Genomic DNA, 16193 nt, shown 5'->3' with positions numbered 1-16193 from the left:
CCTGCCTATTTTCAGAAAACAATGTCATGAAGTAAATCAACAAACAAGGAAAAAGACATTCTGTCAAGAAAACTAATTGTCATTATTGTAATAAACATGATATTTTTTTTTTTTTTTTTTTTTGCAAATTTAAACAAAAATTGAAACCTTGAAAAACATGATGCTATTCTTAGAATTAAATGACGTGAAATTCTAGTTTTCATATACATGCGCATCAACCTTTTTAATCCAATATTTATGAAATGCGCAACTATCATACAACCTTAAATGAAAATGACGATTCAAATACTGGTATTTTTTGGTATATTCTATTATGGTGAGTACATATTTTTTTTTTCAATTCTGAATCATGAACTAGTTTATTTGTTGTCTTTTTAGATTACGGACAGCTATCGTCAATATCATTATATAAAGGCACATATTGATTTTTTATAATTTTAAATATAACGAGAATAGGCATTGTGGATAAGTCAAAGAGACAACTACCCCCATCGAGATGACATTGTCACCCCAAGTCAACCCAGTCTTCAGTGAACGCCGCGGAAATCCTCATACCACATGGCTGGCTGCAACTGGTCCCAAAACATCATAATACACATGTACAGCGAAAAAGTAGCCCCGTTATACTCAAGTAACATAAAAAAAATAAACTCAAGGGAAAAATAAAAGAAGACATACAGAGGACACAACCCATGTCATGCCAAAAACTGCTGTTATATAAAGCGTTTTAATTCTGTAAAGAATCAATGTGAATACTAAAAATGCTATCCTTAATGATTTGCCAACATGGCTATATCCTTTACGAATGAGCCTAGTCAACGGTTAGGTAACTTTTTGGTTGAGTATCGAGCTTTCCGTCCTTTGTGTAGAATGTTACCGTAAAATTGCAAAACAAAGGTTGAGGTACAAGTACATCTGTACTTGAGAGTGAGATCCTTGAATAGGTTGCAAAAATGTGATTGATTTAACTTGCTTATGATCTCGAAAACCTTAATGTTTTAATTTCTACGTTATATAAAGATTTTCGTTCGTTAAAAACCTAAACATTGTTACAAATCCGAGCAAATCAAACCAATTGTGATATGTAAACACCATAAGATGGTGATAAAGGGACATCACCATCTAAAACGGAAAGTTGACAATAGGGAATGACAAATCATCCCTTTCATCATTAATTTTAATATTAAGTTTACCATTATCGATATGGATACTAAGATCAAGAAACGGACATTCGTTATTTTCAATATTTCCTTTATTCAAACACAGTTTTACAAGATTACCACACCTAAGTTGGATGTTTGTATGACTTTAGTACAAAAAATATAGTATAAGTTCGATTAAGAAAACATTTATGAAACTCTTGAATCTTCCTTCCATCTAATAAATCATGGAGTGGGTATCATATGGAGATGTTCCGTCCCTTCAACAAGCCTTAAACCTTAAACATAAATAAGGCGATCCAATGGCGTAGCTATAAAACACTATAAATGCGTGCTTACAAAACATTTTGGTGTATATTCATTTACTTTTCGAAATTTCCCGTGATCTTTTAGGTTCCTATCTATATGTACTTGAGAACCTGGACTTTACTTGGAATACGATCGTGGTTTCTCCTTTTATATGCAGCATCGTGCCAAAAGGGAGCCTCATTTTGATTTCTGAAATGATAGGCTTATCCATTAGCGACTTTAACGAAATGTTACCTTATCAATATTACACTTTAAAACAATAAACCGTTACTATGGTTTTGAGATTTTATTTCCAAATTAAAAAATAAAAGAGATTGAATAAAAAATAACATTTGAAAATTGGTTGGTATCTTACATCTTTTTTTTATTGAGTTATATTTTTAATGACTCATCACATCACTTTTTTAATACTTGTTTTGCCCAAATGAAATTTGGATGAATCTTTTACAAGATGAACCAAAGCTCGGTTTTTTAAAATATTTTCAATGAAATCGCATATAAAATGTTTTTGCCGATTACATAAGAGCACAGCTCTTGGATCACATCTAGCTGCCTCGTGACAATGGCAAGTAGTAGACCGGTTGTGCCATAACTTCTTTAACATTACCCGATTGATGCGAGAAATGTAAACCTGGAAATGAGAAATGTCTCTCATCAATCAGGACGTCTGAAAGAAGTCATGGCACAATTGGTCTTTTCGTTGTTAACGTTTTTATTTCCTTTTATTAGATTAGTTATCGAGTGATAAATTTAAAGAACATATTTTTGCATTCATTTTCTTGAAATTAAAAGTACTTTCATAAAATTGAAGGAAAGCCACCTGCTCACCAAAATAATAGTTTATCAATAGACTAATTTACGTCTCCAGTTCCTTTTCTACATAAAAATACGTTTACTGTTTCTAATGTAAACATGTTTACACTCAATCTCTTAATGGGTTCTATCAAAATATTTCAAAATATATCCAGCGATGCTGATGTCAAGTAGTTATCATTTGAAATAACCAAAAAAGCCAGTCAACTTAAACTTTACGATATTATAATACAGCAGATAAAGCAAGTATATTGTTTCCTGCAATTATTTTTTTAGTTAATGACTTTTGACTCTCTATTCTAAATAAAATACCTATTTTAATGTGATTTATTTTTTATTAGCTTCGTCTCTACGAGAACTGCCATACATAACATCACAGAAAGATGCAGATGGAAAACTTGTTTATGAAATAAAGATATCACAGCCTAATGTTAAGGTTTACAACGTAAGTAATTCTTTTCTAGATTGAAATGGACTAATCAAAATTTAATTAAATTCATAGCATCAAAATCAGCCTTATTGCCTTAAATGAAAACCAGTTGTTACAAATTTATGATGATTAAATTTCAAAGCCATTTAAAAAATTTATTGTATATGTATAACATAACTACATTTCCATAATTTATTTGTGGAGAAAGATTTATGTTTGCAAAATCTACCCTTGTTCCGTCGCCTGAAAAGGGACGAACGAGACATCAAGCTTGAAACATTAAGACAATGCTCGCTAACCTTTTCAACCAATCCTTTCTTTATTCGTCTACCCTGGATTACATTCTTTTGATTTCCGCTAGAATCTTAGTTCCCTTGATTATATCTATCATTCATAGTCAATCAGGGCCCAGTTGTTCAAAACTGTGATTATATTTAATAAATATTAGCCCTAACGAGTCGTTAAAAATAATTACATGTTAGTTAACGCTTGCGTTAAAATGTGTTGCATAAAATTATTTAACGACTTTGTTAGCTAACACCATGTTAGCTGATTAATGTTAAAATATTACCCATGATCCTGCAAAATAAAAGTACGGGAAAATGTGCACCCCAAGTATCTTCTGCAAAAAAATGTCTGAAGCAAACCAAAAGAGACTGCGAAGAGACAGAAAAATAAACTTTACAGCGGCTGAATCATGTGTTCTTGCTGAAAGAGCTAGTACTGAGCTTGAGTGTTGAAGGGCTCATTCAGCAATTCTATAACAACAAAGAAAAAAAATGAGATGTGGGGAAAGATAACAGAAGAGGTGAATGCTATTGGCATTTGTTTCCGAACGGAAGATGAAGTAAGAAACAAGTATAGGAATATGTCTCGTGGGGCAGAAGGGAAATATTTCTCAGCCAAAAAACATGCCAGAGTAATTGGAGGAGGGCCACCTGTACCTACCAACAAACAGGTATCTGAGGCCAATGGGGTTGATGGAGGAATAGAAACATCAGTAAATATTAGTGGTAAGCAACGAATTATAACTTTTACTTACATGTACATGTTTAGCTATGCAACGTCAATGAACTGAACACTCTCTGCAGTCGATATTGACCAAATTATCTGATCAAGTACAAAATCTTAGCAAGATCAATGACATATTTACAAGCAATAGATTTGTACATGAGGAGATGAAAATCACTTCCAATCATTCAATATTCAGCTTAACACACCAAGCTTTAACTTACATGTGACAAACAACATGGCGTCTTTAGAGTGCCATTTAAATGTGTTTTATAGTTAGAAATTGTCCGTTAGATCTATTACCTGTTTTCAACTATCTGGTATAAAATAACAATAAGGATATATATATATATTTCAATACACCTCCGAATCTCACATACAAACAGACAAGGATGACATGACCTCAGTTGCTGTAGAAGCTATATGGGAAAATAAATTTGAAATACATCACAGAAACCTTTCTGTCAGCCAACCTGCAGAGAGTAGCAGCACTGCAGACAGTAAAGACACCCCTTCTCTACCACAGAGGACAGCTGCCCTTAGGATTCCTGATAATTATAATCTACCTCCTACTATACAAGCAAGAGCAGCTGCATCTGCTGAAGCAGCATGTAAACATGTATCAATTATTTAGATTTAGTGTAAATTATTATAAGATTTTCCACTTAGTTGTAACTTTGCTTAATTCTCTTAAAAGCGAGTACATGTACAATAAACACAAGTTAAATTAATCTTCATAAATACTGAATTTAAAGATGCAGCCTTACCTGTGGTGTGAGGATTTCCTAGTTCATTGAATACCAATGGGTGACCTTGAACTCACATTTTTATCAAGAAGGGGTTGGATGTCTCTTTGACATATTCCCCATACCTATATTTTTGTTAAATAATTAATTACATAATTACACTTTTGTATTATTGTAGATCAAGTGGTTCTGGTAAACTCACTGCTGGGGATGTCTATGCGTGGCAGATTTTGTCATGCCAGGGTAATGTTGAAAAAATAAGAAGCAAATTGAAGTAGTCAATAAAATTTTGAATAACATGGACAAAAATGATACTGAGGCTATGTTATCAGTTTGATGGGCAACTGATATGAGTTCCTTAATTTTCTGGTTGTTTGTTTAATTGTTGATTGTTTTTTTTTTTATATAAATGTATTGGCAAACATTTTTTTAATAGTTGTTTTGATAGCAGAAAATATGTTCTGGCAATATGGTCTCTAATTCTCCTCCCATCTTGACCATTTCCATTGCACACATCATCATCAACATGTTCTTGGAAGTCATCATTCAGGGACACAGCAATATTATGGTTCATTCCACAACCCATAATGATGCGACATACTTTACCAGGTTGTATACGGATCTACACAATATAAGATTACATTAAAAAATAAATAATAAAATGCTTAAATTTTGCAGGGCGCAGCTTGATACACGCACAGAAGTCTTACCCTGAACTGTTGGAAAGGTGTATATGAACACCCATTCAAACTTGACACAGCTTTGACTTTTGGTTATGATTAGATATTTGACACAGAATTAAAAATACATCATATACAAAAAAAAAGACTTTAAGGCACCAGTTATTTTTATCATAAAAAAATCAGTGGGGGATAACAAATTATATCCAAATTATTATTCTACAAAAATATTGTTGTATTTGGAAATTTGTCCATAAAAAAATTAACCCCCTTTCAGTGATGAAATGGTCGGTGCTTAAGGACAGAAATTAATTTAAAGATATTCAAATTGATCTGGATCCTCATTATTGAAATGGATGATCTCTTACACTTCCAGTTTTACCATAATTATTGACATTATTTGTATTAGCAGTAAGGGGATGACCAATTGATTCTAAAGGGGATGGGGCTGCTCAATTAAAAATTAAATCAATAGGTCAACAGGTGCCCTCCAATTTGTCCTCATTTCAGGACTTAAATAGTTCGAAAAGACTATAGATATTGATTGGACTGGTTCAAAATTGAACTTCACTTTCTAGTACTGATATCCGTTGAGTATGTATAATGGCACCATTTCAAGCGAAATTTGATGTTGCAAGGGACCACAGTAAACAAAAAATACCTGAAGCATCACAAATGTCTTGCACATTTATGCTGTGAAAGTTCTTCCTGTTTACGAATGAAGCTTCATCAAGATTTGGTGCTTGCAGTGTGATATTGGTTCCATCAACTGCCCCCAAAACATTTGGAAAACCAGCATAGAAATCCCCCTTGTTTGTTGTACACATGGCCACTTGATGAAATCGTTGGTCTTTCTACATATTGACTTTGTAACCGCTGTAACCACTCACGATACTGTGCTCTTGTTCAGACCTAAAGTATCCCCTATCACTTAAAGAAAGCTTCCTGATGCATAAAATCTAAGGGCTATCAATACTTGCTGTTCTACAGATAATGCATGGTTCCTATTGGTTTCCCTTACATGATTCAGACGATTGGATACAAACAAAATGCCTTCTCTTCCAAATCTGCATCTCTGTCTAAGTTCCTCATCAGAAAGGTCCAACGATAAACTATCTCTATGACGGAAGTGTCGTTGTCTTCTTTGAACAGGTACTTGCATAAGTTGATTTAAACACGTCGTTAAGATAGTGTTATTTTTAACCACAATTTTAACGAAAAATTTAACGCCAAGCTAGCCTAATCATGTTTTGAACAACTGGGCCCAGACTATCAACCTTAATCTTTTACGAATTCCTAGCAATGGATACTTTTAGATAAGGAAAATGTTAGAGATACACTTTTACAAAATAAGAAGGAACAAGTCATAATAAACTATACTAAGTTTTTCGACTTCATTATACATATGAGCCACTTAATTTGACATAGCACAGACCTGAAAACATCGTGCAATACTTGTTTTGGTCTACTTGCGCTTATAATTAAATAAACATATAAACAGCGAAACAACAAATTCACGGAGAGCATAATCCCCCAGTCACATGCACGATTTTTTCTTACAAATCTTCCAAAATTTACAAGATTCGTCAAAACAAACAAATCCATTTAAACCAGTGATTTGTAATTGCTATATAATTAGTTATGATTTTGAACCATCACTGTATGATCTTAAGATGAATAAATGCAATACAATGCTTTACTGATATATACGGCTAGTGGACGTATACATACAAAATGTACAAGATTTTTAAGAATCGTTGCGAGCGGAATACGAGTTATTGCGCTTTCATACCAGCTTTTGTGAATAACTAACGAATATTGATTACTTTTTCACGACAATTCGCGGTTTAGTTACTTGTTTTGTATGAACGGTAATGATTTTTCAAATGAGAGGCATATAAAAATAAATATAAATTGTACGACCATGAGTCTTAAATGATGAATTTAGGCATTTTATCAGTAAATATTGTACTGTAACTATTTTCCTAATTTCAATCTTCTAATCATTGTACTCCTGTCTGTATGTATACTGTTGCAATTTTAAAAAAAAGTGTTGTTTTCGTCTTTCTATTACCGGACGTTGATGTACTATATATATTACGAAATTTCTTTATGACTTTTATAGTTATAGTAAAATTGGATGTTTGATTTCTTGTCTTGCATATTATGTATGTATTTGTTTTATTTTTTATTCTATTCTTCTTTTTCTTAAAGATACCTATATTAATTGATCTTGCCTCTGTTTTATTATAGGCAGACCAGTATTTTTGCTTCACGAAGGTTTTAGAGGAAATAGGTGAAGCATATGTGTGTAAGTGCATGTGTTACAATATTTATGAAGTTGGTTTCTTGATGAAATATTGAAGATCAGAATTGTTAATTTCACTAGGTTCTATTGATTTATTGCTATTTAACGGGTACTGTGTAGAAATGGGTGTTTCCAAACGTTTATGCTACCAAAATGATATATACAAAACAATGGTCATCTACTTTCAATAGCTATACAAATACTTTATCTTCTTGTTTGCAGTTTGTCAAGTTATACATTTCAGTGAACAGTTATATAGAATATGATCATAGGTATATTCATCATGTCTCAACAAGTTTCTGTGATGAACCTGCAGATTTTGCACAGAAAGGTCCTTGGTAATGTATTTTAAAAATGTGATTTACAATACAGAATAGTTGACTTTGTTTTCATCGTTTTACTACAGTTTAAACCACGCTTAATAACCAGGTGCACGTGGTCCACGCTCCCACTTTTTAGTGGAGTCCGAGTTGCTCATTTGCTTTTGTTACTTTGTATGTATGATTTTAGTTACTCTATGTTCGTTGTTGTGTATGTCTGTTTTCCATTCTTCTTAATTTTTTTTTTATCAAAAATGATAATAAAATGCTTTAAGAAAGGAAGATATCAAGGTATATTGATATCACATCTTTGGTTCTCTAATCAAGCTTTCTTTCAGTCTGCTGACTACCTATTCCAGTACAGAATTTCTGACACTAATAAACTAGGTTGTATTACTTTGAACGATAACGAACTACACTGTGCAATATGACAATGTAGAATTCAATATCATTCTAATAAATCTTTCTTTACGAGTGGCATCACAAGCAAAACTGTAAACACAAGAAGTCATGATGACTTAAGTTCCAAGTCTATCTTACTTTAAGGATTTTAATGCAACTTATGCGGTTTTCTTTTGTTTGTCGGTGAAATACAAAGAAGACTTAACATACGAATATGCGGTTATCTCGAATTAACACCAACACATTAAGGTTATCAACATTTCAATCAATCATATCATTCAATCGTTACTATGAAAGGCCGTATTTGTGAAAAATAATACCACCAAACGAATAGACATATCATGAGTAAAATAGAGTAGGAAAAGAGAGTAAAACTGGATACGCAGACTAAATACTGCAATAACTAACAAAAGCAATTATAACATCATTTACAGAATTACATATGAAGGGAATATCTTAAGTCGATATAATAATAACGTAAATGTGATGAATTTGATTGAAAACAATCCAAGACGGATTAGGATCACGGTCATTGCCAATTCACATTACCAAAGACAAGGGATGTCTCGATAGATGTTTTCCTCCTTTCTAACAGAAACATTTTCGACTTCTTCACATTCACATTTAACTGTACTCTACACCTCTCAAATTACTGTACTCTCTTGACAAACAAGTATTGATACTCCAGTTTCTGAACCTAACTCATCATTATACAGAGGTGTAGCATTTATTCTGGATATTGGTCATTGCAAACTCTTTAAACCAGATTGTGTTAAAGGTCAAGATTAAGTGAGACTCAAATGCCAGAAAATGCGGATGCCAAATTTGTGGTTTACATCCTACATCAACAAAACAACGAAAAAATTCCACAATATTTCAAGAAACATATCTATACTGAATATTTCATATTACATCTATTGTATCCAAAATTCTCAATAAAAAGAGTGTATTGCTCGACCTCAAGGTTACGGACCTCAAGGTTACGGACCTTAATTTATATAAACTAGTTTTGTAGGGATTGTACTTTAAACAGAGACAGGTCATGTCCAGGAAGTGCAGTGACAGGCCATGGGGTTGATGATTTCATTAACGAACGAGAAAAGTTAATACAATTCCCAAAAGGTAGAGTTCTCTTAAACATAAGACTTGTAAACTGCCATATTCTGTCAAGTTGAACTTTAAGTACTTCCTACTTTGCAAGCTATATTGTTGAATGCGTTAACATTTTTGTGAGTACTTGGGTCCATTATAAATCAAATAAATAAATCATTTTCTAACGCGAAAATTATCCGGAGAAAATTGTTTCACGTGATTTTCATGAATTTTACGTGGCTTTTAACTAATTTTAGCACGAAAAAATTTCATAGAGTTCATGTGGAATTCTGGTAAATAAAACCTTCACGTGAACTTCAACTAATTTTGTTTACATGAAATTCATGTTAAGTGACCTTCGTGTGAAAGTCTTATAAATATCGAGTGTAGTTTATGTGCAATTTATGTGAAGATCGGTTGGCATTAATTCCACGTGAACGCTATTTTGCATCTGTACAACAATGACTATACATTTTGTATAGGAATAATTATCGTTTTCTCTTAATAAACCATTTATCATATTTCTCATTGTACATAGCATACGAAATCACATGCATTAATGACCTTTATTATCCTTGATGTTTCTAGATGTTTCCATAAGGGTTGGATCATTGGCAACGCTGAGATTTTTCATGTTCGAATCTCATTTTAAATCTCCAGTTACAGGTTAGTGTGACAACTACGACACTAAACAAAAATCCATTTCCATATAATGCCGACACTGAAATAACTTCAATACTTTTTTTTCATTATAAAGACTATAAGTTTAAACATGTTTCGCAAGTCTTAAGGATTTAAATTGTTAATGATACTTTGTTACAAAAAGTCCAGTTGCTTGATCCATACCACTGAAAAGGCTGAAATTCAATTCCTCCATATAATATTTAAAACTCTTATTTCCAAACGCTTAATGTTTACAACTCGAGCCCGAAAAGTTTATATACATGGACATCGAATAATGTATGTGTAAAACCCCCTTTGCTAGCTAATAGTACTATTTCTTCCTCTTTACTCGTTGGGGGTTATCAAATAATTAACCAATGTACAGTCCACATCACCAAAACATTCAGTATATCTCTCTTCCAGAGCAGTTTGAATAAACTTGATCCTCGGATTTTATCAATTCGAATTTTTATTTCTGGTTGAAACAAATCAAATTTCAAGAGATATTTTAGTTTCATAATTTGTTTTATTTTAGAATCGACGCACCCCTTGGTCAACATTACTTTGACATTTATTAAATCACCGTAAGTGTTCACTTTTTAAGTTGAAAAAGACATGTATGTATTGTAGAAAAGGTTTTTATTATAGTTTTCATTGGTAATATCTTTTTTTAAATGATCTTAGATGGGCTGCAGGCCACACTGAATTCCTTGTACTAAGTTTTTTTTACTTTTCAAAATACAAACGATATGATTTTTTTCCAGGACTAGGTATTTATATCAGACAAATTTGATGATAACATCCGGACAGATTCCTTCAAAAATGGATAAAGGTAATGATATAACACTTATTTTATCATGAACCTTTTATATTAATTGTTTAATGATTTCTACGTAGTGGAGTCCGAGTGGCTCATATGCTTTTGTTACTATGTATGTATGATTTTAGCTCCTTTATGTTCTTTGTTGTGTATATCTGTTTTCCATGTCTGATCTTTGTCCCTGAATTACATTCCTTTGATTATTGCTATAATATTGGTTCCCTTGATTATTCTTTCCCCGTTATCTTTGCTATGTGTCTGTTTCCCGTCCGGTCTTTCTCCCTTGATTTCTTTTGATTTCTGCTAGAATCTTGGTTTCCTTAATTACTTATTGACTATTGCTTTCCTCATAAATATTTGATTTAATGAAACTAATAATGTGTTCTTCGTTAGTTTTCTGCAATTTATTTCCTCGTTTTTTATAATTGTTTTTGCATAAATTACAAAATACTCTAACGTTATAATCATTTCTATTTTTTTTTTTTTTTTTGACAGGCTTTAATGCTGACATTGCTTGTCCATGGAATAAGCCAGAAGTTGTAGCATTCGGAGTTACTTTGCATACACATCATTATGGTATGGTATTTCAATTTTTTTATCAAACACAATGTTATCCTACCAACTGAAAAGATAATGAGTACTTGTGATTTTAGTTAATGATATCAATCACTCAAGTAATGGACATCCCAATTAACAAATTATATGTCCACTCAGTTTCTCATCATCACAGAGTATACTTGTAAAAAATCCGAGCAAAAAGGGAAATAGGTTGACATCAGTACAATTTTCATGGTAGTCATGATTCTCCTACACTGATTTTCTATATTACGCAGAACTATAGTATACATATTTGTGTACAATGTCCGTGTTTGCCTCATATCAGTAATGATTTTTTTTCAATTCCATCGACCAAAATAAATTTGAAAATAAGGAAGAAAACTGCTGCACCGTCGCGTACTTCATATTTTGACTCAGAATGACGTTTGAAACCGACACTTTGTGACAAATATGGCAATTTTGGTTTTCTAATTGTATATTTTCCACTTTTGTGGTAATATACCAATTTCTCCAGCCTACATTGAGAATACATTTCAAAGAACTGTAGCTGTCGTGTATGTGCTTTGTACACTTACTTTTAAGAAAAGCAACAATACTGTCAAGTAAGCTTTAAATACAGGTTTCATTCTTTGTCATAAGTATTTTTTTGGTTGTCATCAAAAATCATCATATCAAATCAAAATGTTTTTCTTATGGTTGATCACCCGATACAAATGTCTACATAAAAGATAAGAACAAATATCTTAAGTTAGAAATCGCGACTCGTCGGTTGACAACTAACCAAACATGGTGTTTTCCGGATTTTATTCACTGTTAAGGAGATTAATCGTGATATTGGAACAGCACACGGTAACCCTTACTTAGCAACTGATGTGACTCGGGGTTTATTTATGAATTTTTTTTTCGTTTTATGTTTTGTTTTGTTTTGTATTGTTTTGTTTGTTTGTTTTTGTTTTGTTTTTTTATTGTTTTTTTATTGTTTCACTTTTATCAGTATATGCAATTGTATTTTATCATGCTGTCTTCATTATTCATATGGATCATCGATTGTAACCTGTTTTCGACAACATATTTGTCCAGTGTGGGGGACGTGTTTTTTCAACAAACGGTCGGCATTCCAATGGGAACAAATTGTGCTCCTTTACTTGTTGACCTATTCCTTTACTTTTATGAGGCTGACTTTATAGCTGATCTAATAAGAAAAAAGGAATATCGTTTGGCTAGATCCTTCAATCTCAGTTCCCGCTATATAAATGACGTGTTATCTTTAAACAATCCTAATTTCGGGGATTTGATACATCGCATCTACCCAAAAGAACTTGAGATAAAGGATACTACAGACATTGTGAAGTCAGCCTCATATCTTGACCTACACTTAGAAATCGATGGTAAAGGAAAACTGTTGACCAAACTTTACGACAAACGTGATGACTTTTCATTCAGAATTGTCAACTTTCCTTTCATCTGTGGCAACATCCCTTCGGCCCTGCGTATGGAGTATTCATATCACAACTCATACGTTATGCCAGAGCTTGCCGAAACTACGCCGACTTTTTGTATCGCGCTAGAACTCTAACAAATAGGCTTCTGGAACAGGGTTATATTGCTACAAGATTGAAGTCATCACTACAGAAGTTTTATGGTCGTCATCATGAACTCGTAGATCGTTATGGTGTATCCCTCTGCAACATGAAAACTGATTTATTCAACAGGTCATAGTTTTCATTTCCTTGTTTGTCTACCCGGACTTGATTTTTATGAGCAACTCGGCGGGTGTTTCTAGAAAAGCAGAGGACGCTTACCCTACCGGTGCACCTGGTCCATGCTCCTAGTTTTTTAATGGTGTCCGAGTTCTCATTTGCTTTTGTTACTTTGTATGTATGATTTTAGTTACTTTCTGTTCTTTGTTGTGTATGTCTGTTTTCCATGTCTGGTCGTTGTCCCTGGATTACATTCTTTTGATTACCGCTATAACCTTGGTTCCCTTGATTACTCTTTCCCTTTCTGGTCGTGTATGAATATTATGTTGTCTTTGAACCGTCATTCCGATTTTATGCTTTTGATTTTTTAAATCATATTTTAATCATTTAGAAAATGTTATTATTGTTTTCTTTCACGCGTTTGTTTCTATTCATAATATCATATCTTGATTTACTTTGTTTTGCCACAGGTTATATGGCAGAGCTCTTTAGAATTCGTAATGGAACGTGGACTCTACTTGCTAGCCAACTAACTCAAGATAGACCGAAAGTATGACAGTTTAAAGGAAACGTTGTTTCCATGACAATATTTCAATATCACTGATTTGGGCGCCAAACAAGGTTTAATTGCTACAGTGCATTTCATACACTAAGAAAACATTTTTGCAATTATATGTGGTCATTAAAGTGTGATAATGCTTTAAAATTTAAGAATCGTTTACAAGACACTAAAACAAGTTTCTTCTATTCTCATCCATATACAAACGTAAAACACAGATTCATACGAATGTATTGTCGTATTTTTATTGCAAGGAACCTGCAAATGTGTTCATTAAATCACCATTTCCCTATGACTGACATGGGCACATACTCCACAAAGCGCTTCTGTCTTTACAGGTTGTGACCCCACTGATTGGAGGTTTAGTTGATATCAAACCTGGCGATATACTAGTGAGTAATTTAATTATATCGATTTGCAATTGATCATTTTCTTTTATCTTTCGTGTACCTTTGTTGATAACAGGGCTATTGAAAGGAAAGAGGAGTAGTTGATATCTTCCTTTAATTAGCAAATTTGTTGTTGGCAATCTTACCACTTCTGCGTTTATTGAAAAGTGTTGTTTTTCTTTTGGAGGGGGGGTTATGGAGGAGGATTGTTTTACCAGTAATACATGTAGTCATGTTAACATACGTCTCCGCACATAAAACATCTTATGTGCTTCGATAATTATTATTTAAAATATCATTTGTTGCATTCAAATCAAGTCTCTGCTCCATTGGCTCATATTACAATGCCGCCTATTTTACTCATGCTGATCCCAGTTGACCTCTTTATTAAAGACGTTTTCGGAACGAAAACGAAAGTGAAAGTTACCTTTTTCTCGCCAAAATGCACAGTAAGTTCTTCGATAAAATTATAAATCCTATTCATTTCAAACAAATAACCTCATAGTTATTAACACTTTAGTTAAAATGCCTCCATTGAACTGTATTTGAGATATTTTCTCCTAAATCATAATTCATGAACTTCGATATTACAATTCATATGTCGATGTTTCATTTAAGGTAGAGACGATGTAGTTCGGTGACTATTGAAGTTATTCCCTTAACCTTTTCTTGATTTTTGTAGATAAGGGAGACGATATAGTTGGATACTTGTGAAATTATTGATGTAACCATGTCTTTGTTTTCTTTCAGATTGGAGCGATGTAATTCATTGACCTGTGAAGTTTTTTCTTTTATCTTGTCATGGGGTTATTTAGTTTAGCAAATGCATATTACAGATTGTTATGTAATTGTGAATTCTTGTACAACACTTCTATGTAGAAAACTTCCCATTATATAATATATTTGGGATAGGGGATGTGGAATGGGAAAATTGGGATATGGTATATGGTGCAAATGGTTTTTAAAGTTAATACCATTCAAGAACTATACGTTGATAGTTTATTACATGTTATTAAAAAGCTACTCTGCTGAATGTAGCATAATGCTTTTGTGGTATGTATATTTTGGATTTTTTAGTTTTTAAGAAAACAAAACGTCCTTCTTATGGTGTATGGTGCGTCAGATCAGTACGGTGTTTCCATCTGCACCATACAGTCAAAACTGTCTTAAATGGTCTTCTGAGGGAAAACAAAATCAAGGCCACATTAGACACGTATAGGTTTAACATAGAATGCATAGGAATATTTAAGTACAGTTTTTCAGAACAGATGATTGCTGAATACGGTTCCATGTTAAGACAGGTTTTGACTCAACAATTTAAAATATGTTATTTCAATTCACACTTTTGTTTTATATTTAAAGGCAGCTAGATGTCTTTACATCAATAAAGGGGACAAACCTGTAAAATTCGGGTAAGATAATTTCACCATAAATTACATTTTGTTTTTCTTCATCCTTCTTAAATAAATTTTGTTTTTATTAAAGTTTGTAAACTGAATAATTAAAGTGAGTATTTTGATGTACCATTTGTGAAAGAAGAATAAATAACAAATAAAATATGTTGCTAGACCATTAAACTTTAAACACGAATATGCAGTGAAACCTGTCTAAACCGAAAGCTTTAAGTTTGTACGTATAAGAGTTTTCTGTATACCAATGTGTAAAATACAATAACATTGATTTAAAAGGACTTTTAAAGTTTCAGAATTACACAGTTTTTTGTATTATTCAGGGTTTGATTTAGACAGGTTTCAATGTAAATATGTACTTGTAGGCTGAGCGATAAGGAGGAAATGTGTAACGTAAACGTTAATTTTGGTTACGAATTAAAAGATGAACATCACTTCACAAGAACGGGAGCTTGCGTAACAAACATTCCGGAATTTTCTTTCTGTGACCATGATCAAACGGAAGGAATTTGTGTCTTAGGCAAAGTACCATGGTGATTAAGCAAAAATTTAAAATGGTAAAATAAATAACTTTTTTTTCTCTGTGTATCTAACGAGCAATAAATAGTTTCAAACTGAATTGGGCATTTGTAATTGATAGTGTTATGTTTGGTGTCCATGGTTCTTCAGTGAATAGATTTCTGATAGAAGTATTTAAGGAGGTTGAACTAGGGTAAGGGACACAACTCTTACAAATCATTGGAACGTTTGTATTCAGCATTTTGAACCAATCTCAGGTAATTATCAAAGTTACTTGGACTGAATTCATTTTGTTTTAAATGAAA

General features: G+C 32.7%; 1 protein-coding gene across 1 annotated transcript; it reads left to right on the top strand.

Annotated features, from left to right (window-relative positions):
* On the top strand, positions 1 to 15980 carry LOC148610645 (peptidyl-glycine alpha-amidating monooxygenase A-like). The gene is made up of 13 exons (XM_088595876.1): positions 1 to 316; positions 2624 to 2727; positions 7403 to 7460; positions 7702 to 7795; positions 9195 to 9301; positions 9860 to 9937; positions 10470 to 10518; positions 10699 to 10766; positions 11250 to 11330; positions 13483 to 13562; positions 13910 to 13963; positions 15323 to 15372; positions 15735 to 15980. The coding sequence occupies exons 1-13, from the start codon at positions 268 to 270 to the stop codon at positions 15904 to 15906; spliced, it is 1044 nt and encodes a 347-aa protein (XP_088452002.1). The 5' UTR covers positions 1 to 267; the 3' UTR covers positions 15907 to 15980.
* Positions 15981 to 16193: the final 213 nt, after the last annotated feature.

The sequence above is a fragment of the Perna viridis genome, chromosome 8 (assembly GCF_037379345.1).
Source record: "Perna viridis isolate PV_CMFRI_1.1 ecotype Kerala chromosome 8, ASM3737934v1, whole genome shotgun sequence".
NCBI lineage: Eukaryota > Metazoa > Mollusca > Bivalvia > Mytilida > Mytilidae > Perna > Perna viridis.
The sequence above is the reverse complement of the archived record's forward strand: the minus strand, read 5'-3'. Positions and strand labels throughout refer to the sequence as shown.